Consider the following 23,213-nt stretch of genomic DNA (forward strand, 5'->3'; position numbering starts at 1 on the left):
TTCACCGCCCATGGTCAGTATCTCGAAAAATCACCGTTATATTGGGGATTTCTAATGTCGATAATAAATGTTGCACTATTTTTTTTTTTCTATAAAACATTTTGAACTAAAATTTTCCAGAAAACTTCTTTGTACTCTCTATTTTAACATAAACGTAATTAAAAGGCTAAATTTTAAATTTCGTCACTTAACTTTTGCGATTAAACTTTGCAATGCATAAATCAGAACCTTTTCCTTTGAAAAATTCATAACATTTATCAGAATAAGAATTAAAGCTTAAAGCAGGTACCGTTGTCTTCAGAAATGTTAGAGCTATATACTGTAAAAATTTCAGAAAAAAATATAAAAATTGAACAGAGTTGTAGCGAGGTAAACGCAAAAAAACGTGATTTCTTTTTTTTATTTTTAGGTTAACATTGCGATTTTGACAATGTTCCCCCACATAAAATTCAATATAAACCACATTTTCGTTTTCAGCACCTTCAAAAATATAAAGTATGAATAAAATTAGCCATTTTATTCCTCCCGCTCGCCTATTACCTATCTAACATTTAACCAAAGTTTTAAGATTCTAAATCGTCTCTATTAAGCTTTGACTTCGGTAATCAGAAATAGGGTGAGTTCTTATTCTTTTGGCATCATAACCCTGGATGGGTCTTTGCCTTTCTGGCTATGTACTTCCATTCAGATTTCTCGTGTGCCCTTCTCCTTCATTGGCTTACATTCATAGATTTCAGGTCCTCTCTAACGTCATCCAACCATCTCGTTCTGGGCAACCATCTTGTCTCGGACATATCCCAGCCATAACAGTCTTTGACTTTTCACAGATCTTCCAATATCATACCCTTCATTTAATTCGTTAATTTCGTCATTTCTACTGATTCTCAACATTGACTACTATTATTGACAATAATACCATACAACTAGGCGAAGCAATAAAGCACTAAAATTGGCCTTACCTCCGAAAAAAAAACGACAAGACGGAGCTTAATAATTCTTTTTGCATTCGATTCGTGAATGTGCCAGGAAACTTTGTGACCCATAGCCATGATACAATATTGAAAAATTGCATACAAAAAATGCATTCCTAATAGTATGATAAGATTGATCCAAAAGATGGCATAACCCAGAAATCCAAAGTGAAAGTTCTCCTCCAACACCAAATTGTTCTATATGGTCCACATAATGTTCAGAGAAAAAAGTCACACCATTTTGAGCGTCGGGTTTGGGAGGGAGAGGGGGGAGAAATCGGTAAATTCGTAGTTTTTTGCGTTTTTCGTCAATATTTCTAAAACTATGCGGTTTAGCATGAACAACCTTTTATACAAAAAAGTTCTACATTAAATTTGAAATAAAAAAAGTTTTATGCATAATCCTTTTTAAATGAACGGTTCCAAAGTTACAGAGGTAGTATAGTATAATTGGTCCAAAAAAGGCCTAACCCAGACATCAAAAATAAAAGTTTTCCTCCAACACCAAATTGTTCTATATGGTCCACACATGGTTCTGTAAAAAGTTACACTATTTTGAGCATCCGGCTTGGGGGGGGGGGAGATGGGAGAGAAGTCGGTAAATTAGTAGTTTTTTTACGTTTTTCGTCAATATTTCTAAAACTATGCTTTAGCGTAAACAATATTCTATACAAAAATGTTCTACATAAAATTTAAAACAAAAAAGGTGCTTTACATAATTGTTATAAAATCAACGGTTCCAGAGTTACGGAGGGTGAAAAGTGGAGGTTTTCGATATTTTTATATTTTTTGGGCAATTGATGAGGATTTTGGGTGCTGAGGTTGACGTTTCTTCAAGTGGTTATCACTAGCATACCATCGGTCACTGAAATAGCAAATTTGATTTATAAAATCCAATCCTGTTAAATAAAATCAGTAGGAAATTGTCCAAAAAATAGAAAAAGTATCGAAAACCTCCACTTTTCACCCTCCGTAACTCTGGAACCGTTGATTTTATAACAATGATATATACAACCTTTTTTGTTTTAAATTTTATGTAGAACATTTTTGTATAGAAAATTGTTTACACTAAAGCATAGTTTTAGAAATATTGACGAAAAACGTAAAAAAACTACTAATTTACCTACTTCTCCCCCATCTCTCCCCCCCCCCAAACCGGACGCTCAAAATGGTAAAACTTTTTACTGAACAATATGTGGACCATATAGAACAATTTGGTGTTGGAGGAAAACTTTTACTGTGAATGTTTAGGTTAGGCCTTTTTTTGGACCAATTATACTATACTACCTCCGTAACTTTGAAACTGCTCATTTTAGAAGGATTATGCATAGGGCCTTTTTTATTTCAAATTTAATGTAGAAAATTTTTGTATAAAAGGTTGTTTATGCTAAATCGTATAGTTTTAGAAATATTTACGAAAAACGTAAAAAACTACGAATTTACCGATTTCTCCCCCCTCTCCCCCCCAAACCCGACGCTCAAAATGGTGTGACTTTTTTCTGAACATTATGTGGACCATATAGAACAATTTGGTGTTGGAGGATAACTTTCACTTTGGATGTCTGGGTTTCGTTCTAGTTATACCATACTATAAAGTGTATCTCGAACAGACAATAAAAAAAATTCAGAACTCGTCAATTATCGGCGGAAATGAGTTCAATTTTGTGACTCGGGGGGTTTTTGGGGTCGCTGAAGATGAATATGACGTCGTAAGTGATCTCCGGAGTACCTGGTGCCCAGGGTACCTACTGTTTACTTCGTCTTGTAGAGTTTTCGGCAAATGCAATAAAAAATTAGCCAGAAATCATTACTCGGAGGTTTTTGGGGTCGCTAACGACGAACATGACATCGGCAGTGATCTCCGGAGTACCTGATCCCCAGAGTACCTACTGTTTAGTAGGTACGCTGGTATTTTTACAGTAAATTTATTAAACAATTAGTCAAAAATTGTTACCCGGGGGTTTTTGGGGTCCTTAACGACGAATATGACATCGGAAGTGATCTCCGGAATGTCTGGTGCCCAGGGTACCTACTGTTTACCTCGTCTTAGGGAGTTTTCGACAAATTCATTAAAAAATTAGTCAAAAATTATTACTCGGGGATTTTTGGCTCGCTGACGACGAATATGACATTGGAAGTGATCTACGGAATACCTGGTACCCAGGGTACCTACTGTTAACCTCGTTTTCTGGAGTTTTCGGCAAATTCAATAAAAAATTAGTCAAAATTCATTATTCGGGGGATTTTTGGGTCTCTGACGACGAATATAACATCGGAAGTGATCTCCGGAGTACCTGGTGCCCAGGGTACCTACTGTTTACCTCGTCTTTTGGAGTTTTCGGCAAATTCATTAAAAAATTAGTCCAAAATCATTACCTAGTCACGAGATAAACAGTAGGTACCCTGAGCACCAGGTACTCCGGAGATTACTTCTGATGTCATATTCGTCGTCAGCGACCTCAAAAACCCCCTGAGTAATGATTTTTGACTAATTTTTTAATTAATTTGCCGAAAACTCCCGAATACGAGGTAAACAGTAGGTACCCTGGGTACCAGGTATTCCGTAGATCACTTCCGATGTCATATTCGTCCTTAGTGACCCCAAAAACCCCCCGAGTAATGATTTTTGACTAATTTTTTAATGAATTTTAATGACGAGGTAAACAGTAGGTACCCTGGCACCACGGACTACGGAGATCACTTACGACGTCATATTCGTTTTCAGCGACCCCAGAAACCCCCGGGTCACAAAATTGAACTCATTTCTGAATTTTTTTATTGTCTGTTTGTGATGCACTTTAAGAATGCATTTTTTGTATGCAGTTTTTCAATATTATATCATGGATAGGGGTCACAAAGTTTCCTGGCCCATTCACGAATCGAATGCAAAAATAATTATTAAGATCCGTCTTGTCGTTTTTTTTTCGGAGGTTCAGTGCTTTATTGCTTCGACTAAACAGACACTTACAAATATCTGGGACACGAGATCAAAATAAGCAGGGACAATCAAACACACGAAATACAGAGGCGAATAGACCCGACCTGGGCAGAATTTGGCAAACCCATATTCAAAAAAGTTCAATTCCCATGTGTCTCAAGCAAAAGGTTTATAACCAATGTGTTTTGCCTGTACAAACTTATGGAGCAGAGACTTTAACACTGACGCAAAAATTCGCGAATAAACAGAGTTACGCAACGAGCCATGGAACGTGGAATACTGAACGTGAGCCTTCGAGATCACATAACAAACCAACAAATCAGGCAAAGATCAGGAGTTCAAAACATCATCGAAAGAGCTACGACGCTTACCTAAGTGGAACTGGGCAGGGCACTTAGCCAGAACATAAGATGTGATGTTGAAAAAGTAACTATTCGTTACAAAGTACTCGTTACTTACGAATACCGAAAGTACAGATTACTATACAGAGAGGCAAATCGTTACTTTGATTACTCTGATAACTTCGTTACTTCGTACCAATCGTATCAGAGCGAGTAGGTACCTATTTGAATATTGTTTCTACAATCGGTTGATATCGGAATCGGACCGGTATTCCACGAGTGTTCGGTATCAGTACAGTTTACTAAAATTTTATCTATGAAGGGCGAAGGCTATGAAGAGTTTTACAGGATTACAGGGCGCTGAGAAGTAACTGAAACAGAGGGAGATGGGAGGTAAATCATTTAACAAAGCATGCAGCCTGATTAATAGATGTCTATACTATAAAATACGATATGTCGAGGTAGATAATTCACAGATGTTTGTTCCTTTAAAAATAAAAATGCAACACATTAGATTTTAATAATAAATACACACTATTCTTATCAGGCCTAGAAAAAAAAAATACCTAGCTTAGATTGACCGGAAAAAATGTAGAAATGATAATATTTCTAGACTGTGATCATCTGTTTTTATTAGACCAGGGCATTTAACACTAAAAACACAGGACTGAATCTATTTTTAAATATAGTAGGTACCTAGAGACTTGCAACTTTTTGCATTGTATTTAGGATTAGGATGACATCTGGAAAAAAGTCTACAATATAAAAATGGGTGGAAATGCATTAGTCGGATCGGGAAATGCAAGGGCCGGATTTTCTTATTTCGTGATATTTGTGGTCACTGAACACGAATATGCAATCAGAACCGACCTCCGAAGCACCTGGGTGCCCAGGGTTACTGATAAGATACAGCATCTAGAGTTTAGAGGGTTTATTTTTGCCACTTAATTGATGCAAACAGATTACTCGAGATTACTGATATTGTGGAACAGCAATGACAGAACAATTAACAACATTAATTAACAAAATTATAAAACACAATAAAATACCGGAAGAATGGAGAACAAGTGAACTAATTCTACTATTCAAAAAGGAGATAAAAGCAACCAGAAAACTAAAGAGGTATCAACTTGTTAAATACTACCCTCAAACTTACAACTAAATTTTTACAAGACCTAAGAATCAGAGGATAAGTGTAGCAGATGAACAACAGGGTTTTCGTAGTGGAAGATCGTGTAACGATGCAATATTCGTCATAAAGCAAATTACTTACAAATCACTAGAGTATAATAGACTAGCATTTCTATGTCTGTCTGACTTGAAGAAAGCATGTGACAGAGTAGAGTAAGACTCACAGATGTAATCCATCTTCTGTATAATTGAGAATTTCCCTTAGATATCATAAAAACTATTGAAAAAATCTACCATAACAACAAAATGAAAGTCAGAATAGATGGACAACTTACAGAATCTATAAATACAGGCAGCGGATTAAGACAGGGAGACTCATTGAGTCCTATGCTCTTCAATTTAATCGTGGATGAATGTTTATGTACTTTTGGATGCATTTTATACTTCAATTACGCATTTCCACCCATTTTTCTTTTTTTTTCCTCTGATTCTGGCCTTTGTTTAGAACTAGAACCTTTAGCCACGTAATTGTATAACTTATCGCTAACTCAGGTTTAATTTGTAGTGTGTGTGTTGAGTAAGTGTCTTGTTACTTTGCAAAGTCGACGTCATTGTCTTTGCAAAGAGACGCTAATTGTATCCGAACGTCTGCGGTCCCTCCGGTGAGTACCGATCCCACAAGGACAGAAACTATTTTCATTTATTAATTTATAATAAATGAAAAAATCTCTGACCCTGGCAAGATTCGAACTCACTACCATTCGGAACTTTCGATCCAAAGGTTAGGCGCTCTTACCACTGAGCCACAGAGGGGATCACCCATTTTTCTATTGAAAACTTTTTCCTGTTTCACTATTTCCCAAAAAATCATTTATTTTTCCTAAATGCCTTGGTCTATGTGTATTTTATTGTTATGATCCAAAAATCTAAAATAATATCTGCCCGGGCCAAAAAATTAGTAGAATTTATAAAAAAAATCGTTTTTAATTATTAATTAGTCTGGACAAAATTATGTCAGGCACCCTTGTTTTTAATAATTTTTAACATAATAGATTACATATCATTTAATTTTTATCCATTAAATAGATCGGTGAAGGTCGTTGTTATATCGGATCTTATACGAAATACTGAGAAATGCGATTCTCGATATGATTACCGGTACTCAAATACAAAAGCAATCATAGTAATCAAAATATCCTCCTAGTACAAAATATGTACTGAGAAATGCGATTCTCCATATGATTACCGGTTTTTTTTTTTGGAGGTCGTCTGACATATGTCTCCGATGGCACTGCAGCCTCATGGGCTTATTGTGCCAGCCATCCTACCTTTTATGTCACCCAATCCACAAGCTTGGTTCCACGTACCAAATTGTACATCCCTAGCATGGGTTGGGTGGCATATTCTGCTGGACTTAATTTTGGTTGTCCAAAAATAGCCTGCCTCTTGTGATCCAAAGCCTCACACTCGTACAGTACATGATATGCTGTTTCAGTTCCCCTATTGCACTATTGCCCTATTATCGGTACTCAAATACAAAAGTAACAAAAGTAATCAAAGTAACAAATACTGTAAATGATTATACAAAAATAACGATTTTTAACGATTACTCGAAAGTAACTATAATCAACATCACTAATAAGATGGACGGTGGACAAGAGGTATCATGGAATGGAGACCCAGTAACTATAATAGAAGTCGAGAACGACCATCGACTAGATGGACCGACAACATAAAAAGAGTAGTGGGAAACTGGTTCCAAGCGGTCCAGTGTAGAGAACACTGGAAGGAACTGAGGGAGGCCTATGTCCAGCATAGGCCGTGGACGCGATTGGTTTATTGATGATGATGACTGATTCTCAATGTGCTGTCTTCCTCTTGCACCGGGCCGTATACTTTTCTAAATATCTTTCTCTCGAATGTATTGAGTTGGGCTTCATCTTTTTTTAACATTTAGTCTGGGCAGATTTATCGGAGAATAGGCCATTTTTGGTAAAAGTTATTTACCAGCAATTTTATTGCTGGAATCGAATTTTATGATTGTATATATTAATAATATAGATATGCAAAGTCCGCACATAGTGTGCTACTTTTTTTATAAACAAAATGACGCCCGAAAATCGTGTTTTTTTCAATTTTTGCTCTATAACTCCAAAGATTTTAACATTACATCAAAAACACCCAAAAATTCACCGTAATTAAATTCTGCATAGAGACGTGTTTTTCCCGATTTACTTCAACGAAAATTTTCCCCGGAAAATGCGGGTTTTTTCCAACAAAATCTTTAATTTTCAACTAAAATTTTAGATAAGTAATTGTTTATCAATAATTAAATAACTTGGAAATATAAAAGCTCTTTTCGTATAGATTATAATTCCAGAAGTCGATGAAAATTGAATAAACAGTTTAGCAACAATTGAATTGTTAATTAAAAATTTACGGTCGCTATAATAACCACAATAATTATGATACATAAGAATAACTATGATTTTTGTATAAAAAGACACTGTACCTATCTACTGTACTTTACAGAATTGAAATTGGACTATTTAAGGCCTCAGGAATATTTTAAACTTGTAAACAATTTTTTGGCTTATAAACAAACAGAATATCTCGGGAAATATTAAATTAAATTAAATCATGAAAACGAAATTGGAAAAAAAGCATCAGGACGCTTCTTTAAAAGAAAAAACGTTTAATTTTGATGAGTTGTTCCTGAGATACAACCGGTCAAAGTTGACCGGAATTTACGGCAAAGATATAAAAAATAGGATCATAATTTTCGAACAATCACGTTTTTATTTCGGTCCTCTTCCTCCACAACAATTTTCATATCTTTAAAATATTCATAACATATATTATTATAATAAAAGCTACCGATATTACGAGTGAAAATTGCCAAAAATAGCAAAATTCCAATCAAAAATTAGGTCGGAGAAAATGTAATCGCAAAGTTTAAAATCGGTATAGCATCGAGCAATTTTCTTCATTCTTCTTTTGTTCCCAAGTAACTCGAGTAGAGCCATCTAACTATCGCATTATTAAATGTCAAAGTTGCTTTTGTTTTGTTATAATAAATTAATTTATTTATTATAACAAAATTTTTTAATTTGTTTAAATAAAGATTGTTTAAATAATTATAAAGCTTTCAAATGAGAATATCTGTGTTTTTAACGTTAAAAGGTACACTTGTAGTAAGTTTATCTAAAAAAAAAGTCTACAACTGGAAAAAATATGTAGTTTTCTTTTCTTATAAATAAATTAATCTATTGTAACAAAACAAAAGCAAGTGACATTTAATAATGCGTTAGTTAGATGGCTCTACTCGAGTTACTTGGGAACAAAAAAAGAATGAAGAAAATTGCTCCATGGAAGGCCGAGAAAATGCATTTTTTAACGCATACCGATTTTGAACTTTGAGATTACATTTTCTCCGACCTAATTTTTGATTGGAATTTTGCTATTTTTGGCAATTTTCACTCGTAATATCGATAGTTTTTTTTTATAATAATATATGTTATGAGTATTTTAAAGATATAAAAGTTGATGTGGAGAAAGAGGACAAAAGTAAAAAGGTGATGGTTCGAAAATTATGATCCTATTGTTTATATAATCTATACGAAAAGAGCTTTTATATTAAGAAGTTATTTAATTATTGATAAACAATTACTTATCTAAAATTTTAGTTGAAAATTAAAGATTTTGTTGGGAAAACCCGCATTTTCCGAAGAAAATTCCACACCTGTAATTTTGAACCAATCAAAATACGTTATTTTGACAGATCACCATGGCAACGGAGGTATTTTATCGGAAATTTTTTGCTCGTGGGGTACCCAACAGCGAATTATAGTGGAAATTTTTTGACGTTTACAATAACAGAACATTTTTGACAGACTGGTTTTTATTTGTTTACATAATTTAGTTTTGATTCATTTTCTATCACTTGTAGTTACTCAAAACTTATGTAAAATTGAAGAATATACTATTTTCTATCTTGAAATGGTATTCCCATGCAACTACAATGAGTAGAAATTACGAATTTGAAAGCCTAAATAATTGCTGACAAAGCTATGGCGCGCTATTAATCTGTTCATGCAGGTTTGGATTTTCAAATGCAAATTTGGTGTGGAATTTTCTTACCGAATACCACGCGAAGTCAAATTAATATCCGGAAATTTTTTTTTGATCATGAATATTTTTAGAAAATTTCCCTCGTCTGCGACTCGGGAAATTTTCAAAATATTCATGATCTCAAAAAAATTTCCGGAAATAATTTGACCTCTAGTGGTATTACTAGTGAAAATTTCCGTCGAAGTAAATCGGGAAAAACACGTCTCTATGCAGAATTTAATTACGGTGAATTTTTATTTGGGTGTTTTTGATGTTAAGTTAAAATCTTTGGAATTATCGAGCAAAAATTGAAAAAAACACGATTTTCGGGTGCCATTTTGTTGATAAAAAAAGTAGCACACTATCTGCGGACTTTGCATAACTATATTATTAATATATACAATCATAAGATTCGATTCCAGCAATAAAATTGCTGGTAAATAACTTCTCCTTGTATTTTGCTAATTAGCCCAGAGTAATTATCTAGGTTTCACAACCATAGGTTACTAGAGGTCTAATTAATGTTCTGTAGATAGTCATTTTGGTTCTTTTATCTAATAATTTCGATGTCATCAATCTTTTATTAGCATAGTATGTACGATTCCCGCTGGAAATAATTTCTTAATTTCTCTACTTACGAAATTCTGATTGATTTCTGTGCCCAGATATGAGAAGGTATCCACATGTTCGATGTTGTAGTTATCTCTTGCGATATTATTTTCATTGTCGGTGTTCTTTTGAAGGTCATGTACTTCGCTTTTGTTTCGTTTTTTGGTATTCTTGTTTCTTTGTTGGGTTTTTGAATCCTTCAACATTCCATTTTTTAATTCGTCTATTTGTCCCTTTTGTCACTGTCGCGATTTTCTGCCGCAATTTTGCCCCCACTACCCAAGTAGCACAATAAAAACATTTTAGTTTTATTTAAGGTTTATAAAGGTTTTATTGTGGTAAAAAAGAAGACAATGGTTTTAAAGTTACCTTGTAGATATACTGCCAGAACTTTAAAACTGTTAAGCATCTGTCACTAGTCTTAAAGTATCTAATAAGAGTATCAAATAAGACTAATTAATCTTAATAGATAACTTGTCTTATTGTGGTTTTAAAATGGTTTATTTTCAGTTCATTTTAAAACTAATCAGTTTTATGAAGAACTTCCGGACTGTTTGGTTTTATTAGATTCTATTTTGTGACCTTTTAGTTTTATTGCAGTTTTAAAGATTCTCCTAATATGACTAATAAAACCTATTATTAAAACTACTTGATCTCAAGACTATTATGTCAGTAAATCATATGCTTTAAAACTATTTTCTTAGTTTTCTTTAAAGTTGCTTTCTTAAAAGCAATTATTAGGCTATATTAAAACGAAACGCTATTAACTGAATCAATTTGGTTATCGTAAAGACAAAACTATGCTTCTTGTTAGAAACAATAAAACTAAACTCATCTCCTCTTCTTCATGTCCAAAATGGTCGGCCATTTGTTTTAGAGAGAAACAGTGGTATAGTGTGTTGTAAAAAGTGGAAGTACCGTTAGGATGGAAGAAATAAGTCGCAAGTACTTAAAATATAAAAGAACTGGTCATTTTAAAAGAAAAATACAACACACACACACAGCACTACGAGGCCTCGATTTTAGGTTAGATTCACATTAAAACCGAGTGGCATTATTGACAGCAGCATTAAAATTAAACAGTTTTAATTCCAAGGCAACCTTGTTTTTATGTAGGATATATGCTCTTGGAAAGGTATAAAATAAAACCATTTGATCTTAACAATTCTGTGTCGATAGACCAAATAGTTTTATTTGGATTTCGGCCATATTGCTTTCTGGAGATGTTGAAAGCCATGATAGATTACGATATAAGGCTTACATAAAAATTATAAATAAGCGACTTAAAGACATAAATTCGATTTATTTTAACATTAAAACATTAAAATTTTAGATAAAATTATTTTTCTTTCAAATTAATATTTTTCGGAATTAAACTTTTTTATTATTTTTATTTTTTATCGCCAAAAGTCAGAAATTTTAGGGCACGTGAGTTATTTAGACTATTTTTGTTAACATTATCAATAAATTTGGGGGCGCAAGTGTTTTTCTAGTTTGACAGTCCGAAATAACCAAGTATTTTTTATTATTTTATGGTTACAAATACGTATCTACCTATCAAAACATATGTAAAAATTTGTTGGCATATATAGAGTATATGGGTTTGAAGAATCATTTAATATGGTAAATTGTCTTTAAAAGTCTCCATTTAAGAAACCTTTTTAAGTTTGCTATAAAACTGCCTGCACTTAAAATGTCTTTTAACATGGTTTTAAAAGCAACTTCACAGCAGCTTTAAAACCAGTTGCTTAAGAAAACAATTTTTAAGAAGGTTTTTATTTTTGGTTTTATTGACCTCTTTCAGAGTGGGCCCTTTTATGCTGAAAGCGGTTTTATTGCAACCTTAAGGTTTACTTAAAAACCATACATATATACATACATAATCGAAAACCTCTTATACCCGTAGGTGTCGAGGTGACTTAAAACCAAATGGTTTTAATTTTAGTTTTATTCTACAGTTTTAAAGCATCCTTAAAATAGTTAATAAACCCGTTTGGTACTACTTGGTAGATAGTGATTTGAGTCAGAGTTCGCCTCGCGATACGTTCTGACATTAGTTATGTCTGTTGCTCATCTTTTTGAGGTGATGACGTGGTCAATTTTATTGGTATATTTTTTTTTCTGGAAAGTACTAAGTTTCAAAAGTTTAGGACGTTTAAAGCATCATAATCAAGAATAGTAATTGAAAATAAAATAATACACGAATATACTGAATACTGACCTTTATGCTTCCCCATAATTTCCTCCAATTCCCTCTTTTTACATTCCAATTCCGTCTGCAGAGCGATCTTCTGAGCAATACTAGACATATTCGCCTTATTCACTTGATTACCTCTTTCTCTGGAATTGGTGTTAATTTGTTTAGGTCTGCTATCACGACTAGTAACGTTCGGATTTCTGAACATGTTGCTGTCGTTGTGGATGCGAGATTTCAGTTTCGGTTTCTTGACGTCTTTTTCTCGGAATTGTTCTGCCGATGAACACAAGTAACAACTGGTTTTTCTGTCGTCGAACGGGTTGTTTGTGTTCTGGAGGATATTATCCGGCATTTTGACGACTTCGAGCATATCTTTCAATTTGTTTAGTTGTTCTTTCATGGCGCAAATTTTCTTGAATTGATTGTCTAAAAAAATAATAGAAAGATATCATAAAATATTAACTTTTCAAATGTTTATTTCGGAATCAAATTGAGTACATCTTAATCAACCACCGATTTCGAAGCAATATTAAAAATTTAAAAACTTACCCCAGCGCTGATATTAACTCAAATCAACAAAGCCAACTAAGCCTAATTTTTTGGCTGCATATGATTGACAAAAATAATAAAGAAAAATTCAAGAATACATTCACGACGAAATGTCGCGTGGCACCTAAAATATAGAGAGTCGGTTTTGAATCTTACCTGTGTCTTCATAGGTATCACCAAAGCTTTGTAACTGAGCAACTAATCTATCTATTTGGAATTTTCTATTCTGCAATTCTATCATTTTTTTATGGAGCTCGGCGTGTTCTAAAGCAAGTTCTGAGTCCGTACCATCCAGAGTTTCAAGCAAGCGTTCATTCTCATCATGACTGTTATGCATGCTAATGATGTGATTATGCAGGCTATCCACATTCGGCAAACCTTTGTCCTGGTTGGACAATGCGTGAGGATGTGGATGGATCTGCTTTTTTATTTCGCTTCTATCCTTTGATGACGTGTCGAATTCGATATAGTTTCTAATGTCCTTGTTGGATGGAGTGTGAACATCATTACAAACTAAACATTAAACACAACAAATTAGAAATGTAATAAACCACATTAAAAGTATAGTAACCAAAGCACATAGAAAAGTTTGACTATCTAAAACAGCTCGAGCAGAGGAAAAACAAATAATGCTAGAACAAGAAACACCAGAAATTACCACAAATGAAGATGTTAATATTATGTGTAAGTACATAGGAAGTTCGAAAAACACTTGAAAAGCTGAAGAACACAAAAGCTGCAGGTAAGGACGGAAAACCAAACGAATTACTGAAATATTGTGGAGCAGAAATGGCAGAACAATTAACAACATTAATTAACAAAATCATAAAATACAATAAAATATCGGAAGAATGAAAAATGAGCGAACTAATCCTACTATTCAAAAAAAAAGATACAAATCAGGCAGGAAACTACAAAGGTATCACCTTGTTAAATACCACTCTAAAACATATAAACTTAAATAGATGCATAGAAATCGGCCCACTTAAAAATTTTGTCATTTTTGATGTCTCATATTTCCTAAACCTGTTGGCCGATTTAAGTGATTTTTTGAACATATTATAGCCTGATTCTGTAACAATATCGCCGTAATAATATTGTTGCTAAACAGGTAAATTTTCATTGTATACCGGGTGTACCAATCAAACTGTGTTTTTTCTCAAAGTTCGCATCACCCTGTGGAATATTCTAGTATTTATAAAATACTTAAATTAAAACCCAACTATAGCCTCAGGTTTTCTTAAAATTTTGTTTTTTGATTCATTCGTTTACGTTGGATAATAAAAAAGTTAGGTACTTTAACAACTAGACATGTTCTTCATCAATACACAGTGTTTTTAAATAAGTCCGACACACTTTAAGGGATAATTCTGCATGAAAAAATAATGACAGTTGGCTTTATAAAAGTATGTCCGCAAATGTTTCGCTTCCGAGATACGGGATGTTGAATTTTTCCTTACAAACTGACGATTTATTTATTGCTTTAAAACCAGTTGAGATATGCAAATGAAATTTGGTAGGTTTTAAGAGATAGTTATTGCGGATTTTTTGACATAAAATTAAGAATTTTATATTCACCATTAGCGTGCATAAGGGTAATATGATCGGTCATATTACACGTATGCGCGCAATGGTGAATATTAGATTCTTAATTGTATGTCAAAAAAAAAATGTGTGTGTACTTTGTACGCACATAAGAAGTTATACTTCTATATATGATTTCAACAAAATCAATATATCTACTTTAAACAGTTTTTTTGTATTGTATTTAAATATTAAATTAATTTTAGAAAGAACTAAAAGAATACCAAAAATAAAAAAAAAAAAGAATATGCATTGTCCGGGATTCGAACGTGGGACCTCTCGATCTCTAGGCGAATGCTCTATAGACGAGGTACCGAGGTTACCCTTACGGACGACTATTTCTCGGTCATAATAATGACAATCGCGGTGACAAATAGATAATTGAATAAACATTTTCAATAATATTTATTACCCTACTCCCAAAAGACACAAACATTATAATAAATATATTTACTAAAAACACTAATACATATATTCTTTTCACGCACACCTTAGTTGCGCTATATAATTTAAAATATTTAGCGACTGTCACCATACTCTCGTTGTGCGCATGCGCCAGGAATGTTAAAATTTCACCCTCAATCGCGCCTAAAGAAGTATAACTTCAAAAATGTGCAATAACTACGTCTTAAAACACACCAAATTTCATTTGCATATCTCAACTGCTATTAAAGCAATAAATAAATCGTCAGTTTGTAAGAAAAAATTCAACATCCCGTATCTAGGAAACGAAAAATTTGCGGACATACTTTTATAAAGCCAAGTGTCATTATTTTTTCATGCAGCATTACCCCTTAAAGTTTGTCGCACTTATTTAGAAACACCGTGTATTGATGAAGAACATGTCTAGTTGTTAAAGTACCTAACTTTTTTATTATCCAACATAAATGAATGAATCAAAAAACAGAATGTTAAGAAACCCTAAGGCTATAGTTGGGTTTTAATTTCATTGTTTTATAAATGCTAGCATATTCCACGGGGTGATGCGAACTTTGAGAAAAACACAGTTTGATTGGTACATCCGGTAGACAATAAAAATTTACCTGTTTAGCAACAATATTATTACAGTGGTATTGTTAAAGAACCAGGCTATAACATTTTAAAAAATCACTTAAATCGGCCAACAGCTTTAGGAAATATGAGACATCAAAAATGACCAAATTTTTAAGTGGGCCGATTTCTATACATGTAAGTTTAGGTATTATAACTAAAATTGTACAAGAACGAAGATAAGTTTAGCAGATGAATAACAGGGTTTTCGTACTGGAAGATTGTGTACAGATGCAATATTCATCATAAAGCAAATTACTGAGAAATTACTAGAGTATAATAGACCAGAATTTCTGTGTCTGATTGACTTGAAGAAAGCATTTGACAAAGAAGACTCAAAGATGTAATCCATCTCCTGTATAATAGAGAAGTTCTCCTAAACATCATCAAAACTATTGAAAAGATCTACCAAAATAACAAAATGGAAGTCGGAATAGATGGACAACTTATAGAAACTATAGACATAGGCAGCGGAATAAGACAGGAGACTCATTAAGTACTATGCTCTTCAGTTAAATCATGGATGAAATCATCAAAAGCGTCAACAAACTAAGAGGATATAGAATGGGAAACAAAGAAGTAAAAATACTCTGTTTCGCAGACGACGCAATATTGATAGCCTAATATGAAGATAGTCTGCAACGATTAGTCCACAGATTTAACATAAGAGCAAAAGAATTCAATATGACAATTTCATCTTAGAAAACTAAAACAATAGAAATCAGTAAAGAACCAATCCGATGCAAAATAGAAATTGATGGTATCAGTATTGAACAAGTAATGGAAATAAAATACCTTGTTACCTGAATTATACTGTCAAGCTACGGAGACTTGGACAAAGAAGTGATAAATCAAGTACGGAAAGCAAATAGATTGGCAGGATGCCTTAATAACACTATATGGCGAAACCGACATTTTAACACTGAGATGAAGTCCAGAATTAATAATCATAGTGCATCAAAAACAGGACCCGATACAGCCACAACACAAAGACTACTGAAAACGGCAGAGATGAGAGTACCAAGAAGAATTATAGGAAATTCGCTGAGAGATCGACAGAGCAGTGAAGACATTAGTAGACAATGTATAATGTATACAGTGTATAAATTAATGGACGCTGAATACCTAGACAAAAAGAATGGAATAACCACATAAGCAGAATGAGGGAGAAACGTATGGTCAAAATACCAAGAGATAAATCACAGTAGAAGTATCGGCCGACCGCGCAAAAATGGAGTGACAACCTTCGGCCTATTTCATATTTTACGACTTCGGTCGTCACGACAAACAGTCATAACGACAGTTAGTCGTACATTCCATTAGTCCAATACAGCAATGTACGGAGCCTTTCACACAGGACGACCACAACTAACTGTCGTGCCGTTGCTCGAGTGAATCCAGTGGCACGTACATATTGGCAGACAATATAGATGGGGAATTTTTAATTGCACTGGTACAAGTAGACCAGTGTTGTGGGACAAAACTTTGGATGTGTAAAAAGACAGAAATGCGACAAGGAATGCATGGCGTGAAGTTTTGAGTGGAGGTTAACCCTGATTTTGAAAACTTAGAGGACCAGGAGAAAACTAAGTTTGGTAAGTTGTACTTACTTTATTTTACATTTAAAGTATACTCGTAGATTACAAACTTGAATTTTTTGGCCCATTAATTTCCAACGTTATGTAAACGCAACATTTTTAATTGTATTATTTTTAATGTATCACTACGTGAATAACATTTTTATTGCTATATTTTATTTAAAACAGAACAAAAAGTACAAATCTAATAAAATATTTTGAAATAATTATGGCATGTAATGTAATACGCCTAAAGATAAAGACAAGAAGAAGAAGAATAAGTATTTTGATAACGATTTCCGAAGTAGAAATCGAAACGTCAAATAAACTTAATCATAAAATAAAATTGTGGCTTATTCCCAACTAAAACTTCAGAACAATTATTATATTTTATGTTATTTAATTACAAAAGATTATAATTAGGATTTTTAGTAAAAATGCTTATTATAAAGATATGTTGCTTATCTTTGTTTATTTTACTTCTTATGATAAACTATAGTGAAATTTCATGTTGCTTCCTGTCTTAAGCAAAATTCTATGAAGTATACAGAGCTATAATAAAACTCTAATAATTCAATAAATCATAAAAATTTTAATCCCTTAGGCTTAGGAAATAAGCGGGGAAACCCATCGTTATACCTGCCATGTAATAAACTAATATTTGTCTGCAGAAAGCCCAAATTTTTTACATTGTTGTAAAATAGTACCGGCACATTTGTCTAAATTTAAATACGCACCAATCACATCTGCAGATGTTCAAAGAAGTTTTTCTGCGTATAAATAATACAAGAATAAAAAACCGCTAAACGCCGTAAAAATGAGTGGCGCATAAAATATTCCAGCTACAAAAGATCTGATATGAATATTACGTGGCGCGAAAATGGATTTTCATTTGATGCAAAACAAAATTCTAGTTTTATTTTAAAAGATTTTTCCATAATATTTGCTAAATTTGAAGTAAACGCGCCACAAAAGAGTAACTTTGATACAGTTTGAATTTTGAAACTCTTTTGTGGCGCGTTTACTTCAAATTTAGCAAATATTATGGAAAAATCTTTTAAAATAAAACTAGAATTTTGTTTTGCATCAAATGAAAATCCATTTTCGCGCCACGTAATATTCATATCAGATCTTTTGTAGCTGGAATATTTTATGCGCCACTCATTTTTACGGCGTTTAGCGGTTTTTTATTCTTGTATCAGGAGTTTTTCGAAGTTATTTATAAATTAAATGTATGAAGTTGAATGCAATGTTCCTCTATTACACGTCAAGCTTTATAAATGGTCACCTTTGTTGCATTATCTCCCAAATGATCTAGTGTCCATCGAATGTACACTAGATTTTTTTTTATTCGAAATAGATTGAAAAAAAATTGAGATGGCCGGTAAATGAAGTCGGATTGCCCGTTGCCAGATCAAATTTAGCGTCGTAACCACTACAACTACATAAACCATTTCGGGAATAATCGTAAATTGGATTATACTTTTGTAGCTTAAAAACTTCTAAACGGCTTAACCGATTTTGATCAGTAAACATGAGTTTGAAACGTATTGACCAGTAGTATCTGATGGATCTAAGGTCAAGTATGAAAATTGAAGCTACTACAGGAATTATTGAGCTTGAGAAACCGTTTTTCCCACAGGAAATAGATTTTATCATACTTATGAAGCCTATAACCTAAAAAATTCAAATTTTCCGGGATATGAGGTATACACCGTTAAATTCGTCTGGTGTACTTCTATAAACGCTAAGTTATTGGCGCAATTTGTAGGTTGAAATGTTGAGTAATTGTCGAAAAACCAAAATTTTCAAAGTTTAGTTTTTCAGTTTTTCGGCTATACTGAGCCGTGTGTAGGTCTGATTCTGACGGCTTATACACCATTTGAAAGCTTAAGTCAACACTATTAATTTGATGTATTTGCGGTTCTCCTGGCTCTTCTTGATCCGAATATATATACCCCCAAAACATATGCCGTTTTGTACCTACCAAGTCCTATAGCTGGCTTATGGGTGGTCAAAAGTCACAAACTACACCGGTTCTAAATCGGCCCTGACCCCCTCTTCAAACACAGAGGAAAAATATCAAATCGGTTTAACTTTCAAACACACATACATATATATCCACAAACATTTTCCCTTTTTTAAATAAAAATTAAGTCACATTTCTAAGCTCTATAACTTTTGAATGGTATAACCGATTTTCAAAATTAGACATGCGTTGGAAAGGTAATGATCAGTACTGTTAGAAGCCGCAAAGGTCGGACTTAAATTTTTGAAGTTTTTGGGAGTTTTGGGGGCCAGAACGAAAAACAGACCTAAATAGGAAGGGCCGTAAAATCGACACCCTTGGACCAAAATGGATGGTTGACATATGAATGGGTGAGTCTTTTTCTGAACTTGAAGATGGGAGTTGGCACAATTTTCAATTCAGTCAGATTTAGAAAATTGAAAATTTCGTGTATATAATAGTGTCGCGTGTAGGGGGGCGTATTTCTGCGCCACTGGCGAGAACTGCCGTTCTCTGGTAATTTTTTCGATATAAAACTAACAGCTTCGATAACCAATAAATCGAAAACTATTAATTTTATCAAAAAAATGTATAATGAACATTTTTTGCTTATAATTAATATTTTTACCAGCATTTGCGGTCAAAATATAATAAAAAATTTCCACCCTCGAGATGAGGTGGCAACAACCCCATGGTAAAAGCGTCTTTCGGCATCATATAGATTTTGATCCTTGGACTATCCACTACTTATTGTCAAATTTTCAAGCAAATCTATCCATTCTGTAAAAATTGCGAAGTGAAAAATTTCAGTTCCTGGACTAATTATACTTTTGGAGCTCTATAACTTCTGAACGGTTTACCTGATGTTGATCACTAAACATGAATTTGAAACGTATTGACAAGTAGTATCTGACCAGCATCCAAGATCGAGTATGATAACTGAACGTATTACAGGAATTATTGAGCTTGAAAAACCGTTTTTCCCGTAAGAAATAGATTTGATTATACTTATGAAGCCTATAACTTAAAAATTCGAATTTTCCCAGATATGAGGTATACACCGTTAGACGCGTCCTGAGTCCTTCTACAAACGCTCAGTTATTGGTGCAATTCGTAGGTTGAAATTTTGAGTAATTGTCGAAAAACCAAAATTTTCAAAGTTTAATTTTTCAGTTTTTTGGCTATGGCGAGCAGTGTGTATGTCTCAGCTTGATCGCTTAGGCGCCACTTGAAAGCTTAACTCAACCCTATTGATTTGGTGTATTTGCGGTTTTCCTGTCTTTCCTTGAACCTAAGATATATACCTCCAAAAAATATGCTATTTTGTATCTACCTAGTCCTCTAGCTGGCTTACGGGTAGTCAGAAGTCAAAAATTAGACCGGTTCTGAATCGGCCCTCACACCTTCTTGAAACACAGAAAAAAAAATTCAGATCGGTGTAACTTTTCCACACACATACATACATACATACATAAATATCCACAAACATTTTCCATTTTTTAAATAAAAATTGAGTCATATTTCTGAGCTCGATAACTTTTGAATGGTATAACCGATTTTCAAAATTAAACATGCGTTGGAAAGGTAATGATCTGTGCTATCAGAAGCCGCAAAGGTCGGGCTTAAATTTTTGAAATTTTTGGGAGTTTTGGGGACGAGAACGAAAAACAGGCTTTAAATGGGAAGGGCCGTAAAATCCACACCCTTGGACCAAAATGGAGAGGTAACATATGGATGGACGAGTCTTTTCCTAAACTTTAAGATGGGATTTGGCCCAATTTTCAATTCAGTCAGGTTTAGAAAATCGAAAATTTCGTGTATATATAGTGTCGCTTGTAGGGGTGTTGTGCGCCACTGGTGAGAACTGTCGTTCTCTGTGGATATTATGTATAAATAATATATTATGTATAAATAATAAATTTTGCCCGATTCATTCTACGACCTGTGCTCTCTACGACAATAAGATGAATACTGTCGTAAAGTGTGAAAGTCCGATAAGCACGACAAACCATCGTACGACCGTTTGTCGTGACGACCAAAGTCGTAAAGTATGAAATAGGCCTTCCATAGAGGTATCAATCCGCTAATGGACAAGCAGAATTGCTTATAAAGAGGAGGAAGAAGAGGAAAAGTATAGTATAGTCATATAATCAAACGAATATAACATTTTAGATAAAAGCAAAGAGAATGAAATGATGAATGAAACATTGACCTCAAAAAGGAAGTTGTTACAGTAACGCACATAAAATTCTCGCAAGTTTTGTGCACTGTTTCTTGGTATAATAATTAGTTTTTCTTTACTTAACGACATAATATAATATCTACTAATACCTTCTAATAATAAATTGCTTTGATTGTGTCCTGGAGAACATCGTTTGTTTTCAGATTTTCTTCGTAGTGGATACCCCATTTGCTGACAATCTTTTAAAAACCCTAAATTGTAGCCTACATTCTCTAAGTTAACATTCTCTTCATTTTTCCTACTGGTGAATGCATTTTCTGCAGGAAAATCGTCTATTCTACTTGAAATCTAAAAAAAAAAAGATTTGAAACGAATCTTTTGATTCCACCAGGAAAATTACTACTATCTGTATTTGTATGTATAAAATCTGTATTTCTCTATGTCACGCCATATCTTGAGAACGACTTTACCGATTTCTTCAATTTTTTTTTAAAGTTTTATAATACGGTGTTGAAGATTTACAGAAAAAAAAATTTAAGAATATTGCACAAAAATTCAAAAATTTCAGAATGTAAAATGTGATTTACACTTACACAAACGACTACTCTGGACTACCTTATATTTTTGTTAGAAAAATTTTTCTTTGTCAAGTGTTATCTTCATTCCAGGTTAGCAATCATCTGCTTTTCGAAGCAACTACTTTAAAGTGTTGTTTAAAGTTGCAACATGTCTGATTTGTCTGATTCCCACACTACTTCTGGCCCTCTATTTAGCTTGTATGTATTAGGACCCTGAAGATACCATATTTTAACCCAAGCATTATACGTTCAAGATATTGCAGTTTTCTTTAATTGTTGTGTTTTGTCTTCACCCAATTTTGAAAAAAATGTGAAAACTTTTAATTATCCACGTCTGTCTGTCTGTGAACACAACTCCTCCGTCATTATACTAGTTAGAATGACAAGTGAGGTGTCAAATGAAAGCTTATAATCCAAGGATGGTACTCAAGGTGAGAAATTTGACCTAGACTGTCTGTCCGTCCGACCGCGAATATAACTCATCCGTCATTATCCCAGGTAGAATGACAAATGAAAGCTTATAATCCAAGAATGGCACTAAATGTGATACATTTGACCTAGGGTGTCTGTCCATCTGTCCATCCGACCGCGAATATAACTCCCCCGTCACTATACCAGGTGGAATGACAAATGAGGTGTCAAATGAAAGCTTATAATCCAAGGATGGTACTAAAGGTGAGAAATTTAACCTAGGCTGTCTGTCCGTCCTACCGCGAATATTACTCCTCCGTCATTATACCAGGTAGAATGACAAATGAGGTGTCAAATGAAAGCTTATAATCCAAAGATGGTACTAAATATAATAAATTTGACCTAGGCTGTCCGTCCGACCGCGAATATAACTCCTCCGGCACTCTACCCGGTAGAATGTCAAATGAGGTGTCGAATGAAAGCTTATATCTCAAGGATGGTATTAAAGATAAGAAATTTGACGTCGGACTTCCGGTTTTAGAGTTGCAACCGTAAGTACTGTTTTAAAGTCACCAAAATAGTATAAGCGATATATCATTTGACGTGCCTTAGCAAGATGAAAACAAATAGAAAATTTTGGTTTTTATATCACTTCCGGTTAAAAAGTTCTAACCAAGTGCCAATATATTCGCAGAAATAGTACATGTAACACATAAATCGGAGCGTATTGAAAAGTTGAGTTTAAATCTTTAGTTCCGGTTTTGAAGTAATTTCTGTTTACACAATGATCACCCAAAGTTTAGTAACAATGCCTCAAAATCATTAGTAAAATCGTATATCAATCGACGCAAAGTTACACGAAGAGTTGAAATATCGACTTCCAGTTCTACTTTCGATTACTCTGGGTGAAAACCTAGGACTTACGAAGTCCAATTACTTGTTCAACTTTCGATTTGTTTGTTCGTTTTTCTTAATAC

The 23,213-nt window shown here is 33.7% G+C and overlaps 1 protein-coding gene across 2 annotated transcripts in view; it reads right to left on the reverse strand.

The window, feature by feature from the left end:
• LOC114334882 (pericentriolar material 1 protein) overlaps positions 1–23,213 on the reverse strand; it is a 102,334-nt gene that overhangs the window by 67,473 nt on the left and 11,648 nt on the right. For both annotated transcript variants that reach the window (XM_050654308.1, XM_050654309.1), the window contains exons 4-6: positions 21,397–21,595; positions 13,003–13,359; positions 12,322–12,723 (exon numbers count right to left, since the gene is read on the reverse strand). In XM_050654308.1, the coding sequence (XP_050510265.1) occupies positions 12,322–12,723; positions 13,003–13,359; positions 21,397–21,595 (958 nt within the window). The remainder of the gene's footprint in view (positions 1–12,321; positions 12,724–13,002; positions 13,360–21,396; positions 21,596–23,213) is intronic.

The sequence above is a fragment of the Diabrotica virgifera genome, chromosome 6 (assembly GCF_917563875.1).
Source record: "Diabrotica virgifera virgifera chromosome 6, PGI_DIABVI_V3a".
Classification (NCBI taxonomy): Eukaryota; Metazoa; Arthropoda; class Insecta; order Coleoptera; family Chrysomelidae; genus Diabrotica; species Diabrotica virgifera.